The 14,911-nt window shown below is 36.0% G+C and overlaps 1 protein-coding gene across 5 annotated transcripts in view; it reads right to left on the reverse strand.

Moving 5' to 3' along the window:
* The window catches only part of Gria2 (glutamate ionotropic receptor AMPA type subunit 2), a 114,384-nt gene that overhangs the window by 6,124 nt on the left and 93,349 nt on the right, over positions 1–14,911 (reverse strand). For 2 of the 5 annotated variants that reach the window (XM_021196097.2, XM_021196099.2), the window contains exons 12-14: positions 12,609–12,807; positions 1,109–1,356; positions 132–246 (exon numbers count right to left, since the gene is read on the reverse strand). In XM_021196097.2, coding sequence (XP_021051756.1) covers positions 132–246; positions 1,109–1,356; positions 12,609–12,807 — 562 coding nt within the window. Of the gene's footprint in view, positions 1–105; positions 247–1,108; positions 1,357–12,608; positions 12,808–14,911 lie in introns of all 5 variants that reach the window. The other 3 variants (XM_021196100.2, XM_021196098.2, XM_021196096.2) reach the window with 2 other exon arrangements.

Genomic DNA, 14,911 nt, shown 5'->3' on the forward strand with positions numbered 1-14,911 from the left:
GAGAAGAGTGTCCTGGGCATCGAATTGCGCTGTGCTGTCTGTAGGGCTTCTCTCGGGCTGCACTGTGCATCGCTGCTGCTTACTTTGTTTGCATCGCTGAGTTACCCAGGACTTTTCTCTCGGAGGCTGACCTTGGAGTCACCGCCCCCGCTGCCGCACTCTCCTTTGTCGTACCACCATTTGTTTTTCAATTTGTCCAACAGGCCTTGTTCATTCAGTTTTAGTACTGCGAGGTTAACCGCATTTCTTGAAACGATAAAACATACTTGTCAGACAGGGTGAGCAGATTTTAGACTTTTTTTTTTTTTTGCTTGTTTTGTTTTATTTATTTTTTTCTTTTGCTTCTGTGGCAACTCTTGTCACACACACACAAAAAAACGATGTGGGAGAAAGGCCACAATCAATAATGTTACCGAGTTACTGAAAATCTGAATCTTTGGGTAAGGTGGTAGAGCATAACAGAAAGAAAATGAAGGAAAGAGTGCTAATATGGGGAGTTCTATATTCTACGGCAATGTACTCACATCCACAACAAACAAATAACAGTGTCTTGAATGTGACTCCACTAAAAAATAAACAAACAACAAAATAGGAATACAAAGAGTTAACTACATAGTAAAGAGATGTGTGCAAAGAAATTCAAAGTGCATTCTCTTTTCCCCAAGGGATATCCCCCAAATTAAAAAAAGAAAAAGAAAAAAAAATTAAAAAGAAAGTGTCATGTCTCTCGGTTTGATTCTCTTAGAATCCAACCATTTCCTTAGTCTGTGTGTGGTGTTTGTAAGGCACGAGGGCCGGAAATGTGGGTAAAGGAAACGAAAAGAGGAAATCAAGCTTAAACAAAAAAGTCTTAAAAATGAATGTGATTTAACTCTAAAAATGAAAGGAAATTAAGGTATAAAATAAAGCAAATGGAACCAAACCAAAACCTGCCATATATTTCAAAGAGAATCCAAATGTCTCAAAACATTCAGAAACTTTTCTGGTCATTTTTGTGATTGTGAGTTACCTCATATCCGTATACAAACCGTTAAGAGTCTTAAAGACACATCAGGGTAGGTGGGATACTATAACAACATTGAGCATATTGTTATACTATTCCACCCACCTTAATGAGGATCCTTTAGGTGTGGCGATGCCGTAGCCTTTGGAATCCAGGTTGCCGCCCACTTTCATGGTGTCGCAAGGCTTCCTCTGTTCGATGTACTCGTTCATCGTGGACTCCAGCAAGTAGGCATACTTCCCTTTGGATTTCCTGACTCTGGCTACTCCTTCTGCCGTAGTCCTCACAAACACAGAGGGCTCTGCACTCCTCATATAAGTCCACATTTTATCAAACACTGCGATTTTAGATCTCTGCAGAAAAAGCAAAGGGGCCGGAGAAGTTTGAGAACTGGCCTTTAGAAGATTCTGAGAGAGCGGGAGGGAGGCAGGAACTGCTCCGTGCTTACACAGATAGTGCCCAGGACGCAGAAAAGCTTTCACCTTTTAATATTTGACGATAAAAATTCTATTGCTATGAAGAATTAATTTCCTTTGCACTTATGACGAGCTCAATTTGTTATGTCATTGAAATTACTGAAGTAATTAGAACCCATAATGAATTAGAAAAGACGCTACAATGCACAGGGGACTTATTAAAGACAACACTAAAAGGATGTTTTTGTTGCCCCGATTGAAAATACTCTTTTTAAATTAGAGGTGGAGCAGGAGTTAGGTGCCTAATTGGGCCTGGAAATCACTAAGGACCTTCGGTAGAGCTGCTATGTGAAAAACATGAGAAATGATGCTGGAGGTTTCTATTAGACATTGTGGGGGTTAATCTTGGTTTTCAGCTTCAATGGATCAGAATCAGAGAAGAGATAAGCCAGGTGTGGTCCTCTGAAACTTCAAACCCTCCCTGCAATGACACACCTCCAACAAACCCATCTCTCCTATCCCTTTGCAAACAGGTTTACCAACTGGGGAAAATGTATTCAAATACATGAGCCAATGAGGCCATTGTCATGCAAAACAGTTATGGCTAAAATAACAAATGTAAGCCAATCTTATTAATTAGATTGTAATATATTTTAAATCTATTGAGCCTGTTTCTCTAGGAACCATGATATCCACACTGATATTAACTGATGCTTTGCATAATAACTTTTTATAAAAGGAAATAGCAATTGGCCGTTTAAAATATTTCTTAAATAAACAGTAATTTTTCTTTTGAATGTTTGAGCATCAGGCTACTTTGTCTCAAGATTAAGCTAGTCTTTTCAACAACAGATAAGAAAGAAAAGAAATAGTATTATTGATTGAATATATCATAAAGGTTAGTTTACTTTAAGACAAAGGCAGATTTCATAGGAGGCCTTTAATACTCTCCACACAAAGCTAAAACCAGCTTGCACATGGATTGAAAGGTCAAACCATTTTACACGAATTTCTTTGCACAGTTCTCACAAATGACTAATCCCCTTTAATGGAGTGACTTTGAATAATCCATTTTCTTATTATAATATATTAATATAAATTATAGGATGCAAAATTGAGATAATATCTATATTTTTAACAGTCATGAGATTTTGCAGGTTCTTTTTATTAGATGCCATGGAACTTTAACTTATAACCTTAATAAGGTGTTGTTAATTCATCATAAATTGGTTTAAAACAGCCAGACGGATTTTCTGAGCTTGTCACCCCAGGAATCCTAGCCACTTCACACAAGTGAATGGTTTAATTTGGTGAAAACCTCATGTCAGGTGCAATCAGCATAAGAACAGTCCTTTGTCTCTGAGGCAAATAAGTCTGTGATGCCACTGCTTCACTAGAACTATTACATGCAGAAGCTTGCTGCCATTGCTGTTCACAGCTCTATGGAGGGAGTCTAGGTGTCCTCCCTTAAAAGATACTAACACTCATTACCAAATTACAGTTTCTATCAGCAAAGAACTTTTCTAAATCACATGGATGTATTTCCAATACTGACAACACCCCTTCCCGAGATCAGAGATTTGGAAGCATTCTCAGGTCAGCATGTCTTCCTCTCTGGTATGACATAGAGCTCCAAGAATGCTCCCCCGCGGGGGGCGGGGGGAGCCCAACTGCAACTCTCAGCTTAAGGATCCTTACAGCACCCTGTACAGGGTAGATTCCTTTGAAAGATGCAAATTGGGGACTTGGTATGGAAAGCCAATCTTCAATCTTTGCCTGTTGTTGGAAACCAACTTATTTATCATTTCTTCTTTCTTTTTTAAATTTATTTTATTTTTTAATTTTTTTTTTTTTTTTAGCTTCTACTACAACTTCACTATAGTTGGTTTTAGTGAATTGATAGTCTCAACTCCAAGTTTTTTCTAACATGACTTCCCACAAAAATATGATGTTTAAACATTTGCAACAAGGTGTAAGCTGACTAAAAGGGAGTAAAAGTAAAATTATATGTATATTTTATCAATTTATCCACTAAATTTGTCAATTATTCCAAATTGAAAGTAATATCTGAGGTACATTAAAGTGTTAAATAAAGGGCTGGACAGATGGCTCAGCAGTTAAAAGCACTGGCTTCTTTTGCAGAGGTCCTGAGTTTAATTCCCAGCAACCACGTTGTGGCTCACAACCATCAGTAACAGGATCTGATGCCCTCTCCTGTCATGCAGGCATATATGCAAATAGTACTCATATACATAAATATATGAAAAATAACACCATTTTATAAAGGTGTTAAATAAAGTATTTTATAATTGTGGATTGTCTATGTGAAAGTTCAAAAGTTAGCAATAAAAAAAAAAATTCCAATTTCCTATTATATTGGAGAGTACTTTCCAAAATCTGAATTTGTTACTGCCAAGGTTTAAAGGCATTAAAATGCTATATGGAAAATGGATATGTTGAAACAATTTGTCCACTGAACAACTTAGGTGCTGTCTTCATTGTCTCCAGTCAGCAAATGTCTGTGTGCCTACACTTACTGTTAAAGTCTGTGCATCTGCTACTTCTTCAAGACCTATGAGCTCTCTCAGGTTACATGAGTCGTTTGGGGCTTGCTTCCTTAACAATTTTCTCTTTTTTTAATTTAAAAAATTTGAAATTATAACACAATTGCATTATTTCCCCTTTTGTCTCTCTCTAATCCCCTCTGTATATAGTTCCCTGATCTCTTCTACATTCACAGCCTATATCTTGTGTGTGTATAATATATAAGATACAACTTTATATATAATATATTATATAATTACAATAATATGCTTATATATTATTTTATAGACACATTCATGTAGCAAATATCTCAACCTTTCTCTCTGTTATACTGCAGTGTACTGCTTCAATATTCTGGGGTTTCCAAATCAGAGAGAATCTAAGAAGTTGTGATTTTAGAAAACAGAGAAACAGGACCTAGTCTCGTGAGGCTCTGTGTATGTTTGCATGGTGTATTCTATAATACACTGGCTTACTACACATGTCTTCCTCTGTCAATGTCAACCTTGCTGTTTGAGACAGGGTTTCTCACTGAACCTGGACCATATAGAGTTCTCAAGAGTATCTGGCCAACAAACATCAGGAGCCCTCCTGACTATTCCTCCCAACACCGGGAACACAGGCACACTCCACCATGCCTGGCTTTTTCTGTGGGTGCTAGAGATCAGAATCCAGGTCCTCATGCTTGTTTCGCAAGTAGTTTTCCAAATGAGCCATCCCTTTAGTAAATACATAAAGACATTTGGAATACAAGAAAATGTAAAAGGACAAATAGTCGTGGATTCAGAAAGCAAGCAGGAATAAGCCCTTTACTAACTAGGACTGTGGCTTCGTTTCCTGCCCACTGTCCTTATTCGATCACCCTTGCTTGCAAAGCAGATTTGTATTTAGGGATATAGTTTTAAAGACACCGACCTAAGCCTTCCAGACAAAATGACCAAGGACTTCGTTCTTAGTCATTGCCTTCAACATAAGCTACTTAGCATAATTCCACTTTCCTTTTTGTCATCTCAAGAATAAATTTCTAGTAAAGGAAAGTATTTGGAGTTGAGTGTGGTGATTCACTTTGATTGGGGAGCATCTGTCCCAGAAGGCAGTAGATGGTGGGAAAGTTCAAGGCCAGACTGGGAAGGACAGTAAAGACACTGTTCCAGAAAACCGAAATTAAACAATCAAAAATTCATCTGGATTAAAATTATATAGGATAGTGACTTCACACCCCAATTATCAAGGAAAGATGATTTCATATATTTTATATTTATTTGTATAATATGCTAGCCACATTTAAATAAGAGATTAAAATCTTTTCATGGTCAATGTATTTCATTTTGGGAAACTTAAATATTTGTGTCTGCCTACTATTTTGTTTTAACCTCATCTTATGATATTGCTTAATTCCTTCTGTTTCCATTTATTTTCAAAGTTTGTATTACTCTTTGAAAATGAGCATCCATCTTTACAAGAGAAAATGCTTTGGGAGAACACTTAGTAAGATTCAGAACAAAACTATTCAGAAATATGTATGATAACTTATTTCTATGTTATCTCTTCCTTCAAATGCCAAAACTATAATTGAAAAGTTTCCTAGATTTTAGCAACAGTGTTTTGATTTCATTTTTATTTTATTCTGATAAATAATATCAAGGCACAGTTTTGTTTTAGGCCTACCATATCATTATGGCAACCAGTGTGGGGGGAAAAAAAAACTAGTAAAAAACAGACAGAAGTGATTATTTTATTTAAACAAGGTAATAAAATGCATCGAACCCTAAATGAAACACGTAAACTGAGAATGTTAAGCATTTTAAAATGGGAGATTTCTCAAAGATTTCCAGCATTGTAACCTTTGCTGTGAGACTGTCTTCAGCATTTGCTGGTGTGAAAACCAATGCTTCTTGTGTATGGTCTGTAAGCAAAAGCTTCCTGTCATCTGATTACAGAGCATTCATTGTGACACGGGGTGGTTTCTAAATTACCCAGCTGGACAGTCAGAGGCCAGTGACATTTGTAAGGAATAGCTGTGGGACAAAAATAACCCACTTGTCCTGAAAAGATCTACTAGCTTACCCAATAATCATAATTTAATAATAAAATATAACCTTTTCACAGCACTTGGTCCACTGATGTCACATGAGTCAGGATAGCCTCCTGTCTGTGGCTTTAGCCTTCTCTTTCCATGAAATATGAGGGATTTCTACCATATGAGTTGCATGGTTGCTAAGCCTGGCAATTACTTTTAAAGAAACCAATGTCAAAGCCTGCTAAAACTTTAACCACTTTTGCCACGTTCTATTCTGTCAAGCTGAGCAGGAACAGCAGAGCAGGTTTGTCCTGGGCTGACTACATCCTAAAACCCCACAGATGAATCAAACGTTTCCTCAGTTGTTCTGTGGAATGGTGAAAAAATTAAAATGTCAGTGAAAGGAAGGCTGCCAACCAGGAGGAAATGACTTCACCTTGTTCTGGGTCATCTAGACAATGTGGAGGCATGCAGGAGCTGGCAGATGAACAGATTCGGTATCCAATCCACATAACATGAAGGAATGGAAATCTGTAATAGATATGACTATCCATGCATAAATATCTTCACCATGTGCACTGTGCTACTTATTGCTATGTATTCACATTCAGCCTTTATTTCATGCCGACAGTTTTAGAAGCTATATACATATTTAAGCCTGTGTGAAGGACTATAAAGAATCTTTTCTTGTATGAGTAACATCCTACACGTACAGAAATGTATATGACTGCACTCAATTTCTAAAACCTCTGAAAGCCATACATACGTGTAGCTGATATTCCCAAATCTACAGATAAATATTTATGCCTTTACACATGCACTGATGTTCTTGATACCTAGAACAGAAATATTTGGCAGTGTTTAAAATAATAAAATAGAAGGAGGATTTACAAACTAATGAAATCTTTATTCTGCATGTCTCAAGTATCAGGAAATTATGCTGCATCTTTGCTCAATGCAAGCAGCAAATCGAAAACCCGTGACACTACTGAAAAAGCATGTACTATTTTATAAGTATGTGTAATGACTAGAACGCTTTCTTTTGTCTTCGTATTTACATATTTTATTGCAGATAAGGAATGGAAACTAGGACCTTGCATGTGCTAGAAACCTGAGCTCTGCTTCTACTTCATAGTTACAACCCTAGGGAGTGACCCCTGTTGTGCAATTTTATTTAAAAATCTAAGTCTCCCTAAGTTTCCTGGGCTGGTTTTTAAATCATTCTGCCACCCAGGTAGACTTCAAACTTGTGACCCTCTCATTCTCATTCTCATTCCCAAATAGCTATCATTAAAGGCACCTACTTCCCAAGCCGAGATAATAATTATGTAAATATAAATAGGTGTCATTAAAGCCATAAACATAGTAACAAAACATTTTGTTTGGATTTAGGAATAATCTCAGTTATTGTAACTCTCTGGTAACCATGATTATTGAACTGTGAAATGCACATGCTCATGGACACACACAGAGACACACAAACAAGTACTCTCATATACAGAACCAGGAAAGTTTCAAACTATTTCTTTCATTCTAATGAAGAACAACTGCATGGATCCTACGCATCTGTAATTTATACTGTTTCTAAACTAAAACATGTCTATGATATTGAGAAACAATACTGTACTCTTTTGAACTAAGATCAGAGTAATTCTGCTATTTAAAAATGAGAATAATTAGACTGCTTGCTTAAGAGATAGGGAACCTTTACTTAGACCATTTTTTTCCCTGAGTCTAACAGCACTAACACATACCACTTGGTCAGAGTGAACAGTGTGTCTTGTCTACTCACAAGTGACAACTTGAGGAAATGGCTTGATTACAGTGCGAAAGACTTGGGGCATGCAGCATGCGGGAAGGAACTCTTGCTCCCCTTCTGCAAGTCAATCATTGTCCTTTGTGGACTGACAGACCTGTGGCAGGTTCATAGAGAAAGCCTGCTCTAGATTCTAACTTGCTGTGGGAATATGACAAACATAGGTTCTGCCAAAAAAAAAATCATATTCCAGAAAATTATAGAACTATGATTTGCCCTATTTTAATGAGGGGGAAATTATCAAACTTTGAAACTCTAAAAATAGTAGTTTATATTTGAAATCCCATTTCCCTCCTAATTATAGGTATGTTACAACAGCACTCTAATTAAGTATGATTAGCAAATTCATAGCAGGTCACGACAGCATACTGGGATCCATAGAGAGAAAACTTGTCAGCACATAGAGAATGCTTCCAGGCCCACACCTCTCAGTTTTTACTAGATCAGACTCCACTTGCCCTTTCTTGAAACTGAATATTGATGCTAATATATTGATGAATGAGTAGAATACAGAGTTTAATTTAGAAAATTTAGAGCTTACGTCATACTTCTAAATCTACTATGGACACACTGATCTCAATAAAGTAATATTAACATAGCCTGAGTTAATAATTAATTATTTACCCGAACTCTAAAAGTACTTAAGGCTTTACTGAAACAGCTAATATCACCAAAGTAGAAAAGAAATCATCATAAATTAGAAATTCAATATAAGTTACTTTTACAGAAACAGTTATTTTATAAAACTTATAATAAAAATTAAGTGTATCTGTTAGAAATCCAATTTGCTGTTTAGAAATGGATATTCACTTTTAAATTGTAATGTTTCTCTCATTTCTTTATATTTAAGAATTGGACTGTGTCCTTACTTCTCAAATTATTTATCCCAAACCTGGATTTAAAGCATTCTGTCATAGAAACAGACAACTGCCTTAGTTACTCACAGTTGTTCTAGCAGAATTAACAAAATTCCAAGATTAAAGAACAAAAATATATAAAGCTAGCAACACAATAAAATCATATCATATTAGAAAATGTTATTGTTCTTCTTCCTATGGGGTTGCAAACCCCTTCAGCTCCTTCAGTCCTTTCTCTAACTCCTCCATTTAGGACCCCATGCTCAGTCCAATGGTTGGCTGTAAGCATCTGCCTCTGTCAAACTCTCAGGCTGCTGTCAGCATGCATTTCTTGACATCCACAATAGTGTATATGGGATGTATCCCCAGATGGGGCAGTCTCTGGATGGCCTTTCAAGTACACATGGAGAGACCCATAACTCCAGCTGCATATGTAGCAGAGGATAGCTTTGTCAGGAATCAATGGGAGGAGAGGCCCTTGATCATGTGAAGGTTCGATGCTCCAGTGTAGGGGAATTCGAGGGCGGGAAGGCAGGAGTGGGTGTGTAGGTAGGGGAACACCCTCATGGAAGCAGGGGTGCGGGGGATGAGGTAGTGGGTGTCCAGGGGTAAAATCGGGAAAGGGGATAAAATTTGAAATGTAAGTAAAGAAAATATTCAATAAAAATAAATAAATAAAGTGAATAAAATTTTCTGTGATTAATACAAAAAGAAAAAGAAAAGGAAATGTTATATTATAGCAATAATCCAAAGAAGGGCAATTATCCCTCTCCCACAGATAATTAGATCTTTCACTTGGAATTTGGTCAGGTAATAAATAAAGAGGTGTCCAGAGAGGAAAGCACATGAGCACATCTTCATTCTGAAAGCCCACTTCCTCTGTTCCCTCTTCCTGGTTGGCTGGCCACCATGACAATCAATGTGGCTAGCTTTCAGCCTGCCTTGAATGTTCCAGTCATGAAAACTCAAATTCCCCATAGGTACGGGACAGTTGAAGAAGAGCATAGACCCAGTATGTTTGGTGATTATGAATCTCTCGAAGAGAAGCAAACATTTCCTTTGCAAATTCCTTCTTTCTCAGAAACGTAAAATTTCAACTGTACTCAGCTAACAGACTGGGGATTAATGGGAAATGTTGACAGAAAAAATTGTTTTGTCTTTAAAGGGTCTAAATTAACTGTGTTTTGATCTATCTATTTTACATGACACTCCGTGGATTGGAATTTTTAGTTTAAATGTAATCCATGACAGAATTTCTTTACACTGACGCATTCAAGAAGAATAATGCACTATGGTTCCCGATGGAAAGTTACAGCATCCTGGAGGGGGCGGGGAACCACTGGGATAAACAGGGAAGGAAGTCATCTATCATTTTACATTGGGTGACCCCATTATCAACAATAAACAGAAGTGGCAAGTGTGTAAAAAAAAAATTACCCTTAGACTAGCAGGCCTTTGTTTAATTTGGAGAGATGCACCTTTGAGAACAATAAACTTCAAATCATAAATACATAAATCATGTTATTTCAATGGAAGCATTAGTGTGTTTCTGTTGTGGTGGTCTGTGTTTTTATCTAAACTCCCATTTCCTGACAGGAACAAAATAAGGAGAACACTTAAGCAGACAGTTTCTTTTCTGGCTAAGAGCTGACAATATGCTGCATGCATTCCATTCCAGCCGGGTTGTTTCAAATTCCTTCCAGAGCTGCAATAAGATAGACACTATGAGGACCTGTTCACATTTCAACCAAAACTGATGCTGTAACTTCATAGAGTCAATCATGGGTCTGATCAAAACATAGACTCTAGACACTGGGAAACAAAGGCATGGCTGTATAAGATGAAACTATAAAGAATCCTTTTTAGCTCTCAGGATACATTGAACTCCCTGGTCATTGGCTTAATAGTACATAGAAATTATACAATAACCATGGTCCACATGTATTTATCAGATATAAGTTACTGTAACAAAATATATTAGAATAGAAATATTATTTTTAAAGCAGATTTGGTCAGAGTTTTGGAAACTAAAAATCCAAGAATGAGCAGCAGCACCATGCATGTCTACAGTGAGGGCCTCCTTAGCTGTGTCACAGCATGGTGATAAAGAAAGGCCAGAAATGTCCATATGCAGAAAGGGACAAAAATTCATGAGCGACTTCATTTAATAACACCCTCCAATCATGAGAACTAACCAGAGTCCCACAACAACAACCTTAATCCTCTCCCAAAGTAGCCCCAAGAGCGACCCCATCACTTTGTCCTAGACTCCATTTCCAAGAAGCCCCATGTCCGTCCCCAAACCTCATTCATATCCTATTGTGTGAATTTCTGAAGGACAACTGAAGCCATTTCGTAAACACAGTCCTGAATTGTCAGACAGGAATCCTATAAGGTTGAAAAAATAATACACAAAAAATATTCCTTTGGGAAATTTCATAGGGAGAACAAAGCAGTTTGTACAAGTGACTGTGGTTGTTTCTTCATTACTGTAGGAAGCATAAACTAGGATCTCAAATCTTGGGCAAAATGTGCAGTTATGATATAACCGAGCTCTACATGGCATGGATGCACTGAAGCATAAGAGCATCCATACTCCTTGGCCAGGGCAACCTTATTTTCTCATCTGTATAATGGGCAATTTGAGCCAGTTGGCCATGGTACTCAGATTCTTGCTGCTTATACCTGCATTTCTGATTGACTGCGTGAAAACATGCTGAAATAGAAAGTTGCAACCACAGTTACCCAAAAGTAACAACTGGAGGTTTCAGCAAATGCAGATTCTATTGGAAGAGTATCTAGAAACAACTATGATTATTGTATACCAACATATATAGCGCTAATAAAGGGTTATGTAGAAAGACCCTGTGTTACTCATACAATTTACTTACATCAAAGCATGCCTGAGTTTTCCAAATAAGTAAAAAAAAAAAAAAAGCCCTACTGAGTAAAAGTAACTACAGCTCTAATAACTGTAGTTTTGACTAGTAAGTATGCTGTCTTCTGATGCATCTATTAAAACTACTGTTATATAAAGCTAGGTTCCCAAGCACATTTCTTCCCATCCCAACTTGGCCCCAATTCAAGATAATCAGCAAGAGACAAGACAGGAAATGTAGGAGGAGAATGTGGAAATCACAATCTAATGCTCTGATATTTAACATGTTGAAGGTCCTTGACTTTATCTTAAGACTGATTGCCCAACATCTCACACACTGATATACATTCAAAGGTATTTGGTAATTATCAGATCATCTTTTGTCATATTTGTTGGTATACTTAATATATTAGCTATGTGAAAACATATTAGTAGGATGAACTATTCTTAAAATACAATGCAAACATGAAAGAAACTTACTCTATCGTCAAATGTTTTATAATGGATTAAAAGAAAAAGTTAACCTATACTTGATACACACATTGTAATTGTATTGCCTATTTTAAATGTTACAAAGTTCAGGACTTTTCCTTTGAAGTATTTCCTCAAAAATTCCTACCTGCTTCTTAATTTTGAAATAGCATACCTGATGCGAGCACCAGTCTCTTCATGACAAAATTATGCATGGTAGTTGTAACCGTGCTGATAGAACATGAAAGAAATATGTAGCACTCTTTCTTTAGAAAACAGTAATAACTTATACTGTATTTTGTTTCAATTTTGATCCCACAGAATGTTTATCACTTTTGATAAAATTCAGATTGTATAGCATCATTATGTATTTTCCTCTGAGAAATTAAGAATAAATAAAAACATGGAAGCATGGTTATAGTTGGAGATCAGAAGGCGTGGAAGGTCTGAGAGAGAGACAGAGCCAGAGCGGAAACAGTGCCAGAGACAGGTGGCTCTTCTCACACGTCAGCTTTCATGGACAATGGGAAGAAGGGGGGGGGAATAATTTATGTGGGCTAAATTTAGAAAATAACACAGACACTAAAAATAAGAATCACTTACCCTGAAAAACTCTTTAGTGGAGCCAGAGTCTAATGTTCCATAAGCAATTTCTGTTTGCTTAGACAGATCCTCAGCACTTTCGATGGGAGACACCATCCTTTCTACAGTCAGGAAGGCAGCTAAGTTAGCCGTGTAGGAGGAGATTATGATCAGGGTAAAGAACCACCACACACCTCCAACAATGCGCCCAGAGAGGGATCTGATAACAAGTATGAAATGGATTCGTAAAGTGAAATGAATGATCTAATATAAAACAAGTTTACATTCATATGCAAATAGCCACTTATAGAAGAGTTTACCTTTATAGCTTGCAATATAACTTTTCATTAGTGAAACTAGAAATTACTAATCATTTTTAGGCAAGAAATACAGAATAATAAGGTTGAGATCTAAGGATGTACGCAAAGACCTAAACTCCATTCTTGGGATTCTCTCATGATAAACCCAAATAGTTGATGGTATAAAATTCCACAAGAAGGAAACTTCAATGTACAAACATACAAGTAATTCATCTAATATGCAAAATACTTTATCTACTCCTGTGATAAATAAGCACAAATGAGAGAACCTAAGAACATCAGCTAAAACAAATATTAAGAAATGATTTATATCATAAATGTAGCTTTAAACATGAAAGAAACTTTCCCTTTAATACAGCCCACCCCAACCCCACAAATACACCCAGCTCTGTTAGGTTTTTGGGCGTGCAAACACATGGGTATTTGATGCAGTACAGGAAAGAAATGGACAAATGAAATGATACTAAAATAAAACATAATTCTTAGTGAGTATAAATCAAATGCTTTAGTGGTGTGTACTGCTCTGACCCTGCTCCTTTGTATTTCCTGCTTAAGAGAAAAAGAAAACTCAAAGAAAACAGATTAGATGTTTAAAAGTTTAAAAGGTATAATTACTAATGTGAACTATAATAAGACAGCAGCATTTATATGACTGTAAATATATATTGTGTCTTTAAAAGCATAATGTATTTCCAATACTTTAAATATTGAAGGAGATAAATATAGCTATATAGATAACAGTAGGCATCTACTATGTTATTTTAAAAGATTTTATGGGATTCTGCATATATTTGAGAAATTCAAAGTAATACTTCTAAAATATTAAAACATAAAAATTGGGCAATTTATGGGCATAATCAAATTTATTGGCAATTAGCATTAAGAAATGCATCCTTTGATACATTAGACACAGGATGAAATTGTGGATTTGGGTTGAATAAGACACTTAATACAAAAGGAAAAGCCAATTCCCAAAACTTACTGCCTGGCACTAAGAGGGCAGACTTGGAGCCCAGTTGCATGGATCCCTCAACACTAATGTTGAATATTGTTTAATGAATGTGACACTGTAACCAATGTCCAACATGATTAAGAATCATGATTATATGTTATTCTATTTTAGCCAGAAGTAAATACCAGTCGATATCTGTTTTTTGTTTTTTAATCCAGTGCTTAAAAATATTGAGATTAAATATTTCAATATTACTTTAATTGCATTAACTCTAAAATATAGAAAACAGGTTTAGAATTTATCATTTATTTTTAACTGTTTTAAAAGCAACAATTAATTTTTCTGGGGGTTCTAGTAAAATTTTATTAAAAGAAGGAAACTCAAATTGAATTTATGATGAAAGTTGCCATAATCAAAACCAAAAGTTATACTTTAGATCACATATGGTGAAGAATATAAATGTAAAGGCACTGTCATTTCTTTTTAATATGTATAATCATAATATTTAAGGGGCCTATGACTTATATTGTGAATATAACAAGGCAAGATGAAAAAATCACTATGGTATATTGCTTTCCTAATTTCTATTTCAAAACATATCTTACTATGAAGAGACCTGAAACTTTTCCTCCTCCTCCTCTTCTTCTTCTTCTTCTTCTTCTTCTTCTTCTTCTTCTTCTTCTTCTTCTTCTTCTTCTTCTTCTTCTTTTGTAATTTTGGACAAGTTATAGTCACTGAATTCATTAAATCATCCTAGACTGTAATTCAAATATGTTCTTTCAACATTCTTAACGGAGGTCCATAGTAGATTTTACTTGAAAAGGGATGATTGCTGTACTTTCAAAAATGTTTAAAAGGAGTTTCTAAGCGGTCTGTTAACTTTTAGCTCTTTTTAAAAGAGACTAACCCACTATACTGTTCTGACCTGCAGTGGTCATCACTGCGTTCCAAAACATGATAGTTGTGCTCATTCTTTTCTTAAAATGGTCATTAAATTGGCAATATTTTGCTTTAGTTACAGTTTTTAAATACATATGGAGCATAAGCAGAAA

This window comes from Mus pahari, chromosome 4 (genome assembly GCF_900095145.1).
Source record: "Mus pahari chromosome 4, PAHARI_EIJ_v1.1, whole genome shotgun sequence".
Classification (NCBI taxonomy): Eukaryota; Metazoa; Chordata; class Mammalia; order Rodentia; family Muridae; genus Mus; species Mus pahari.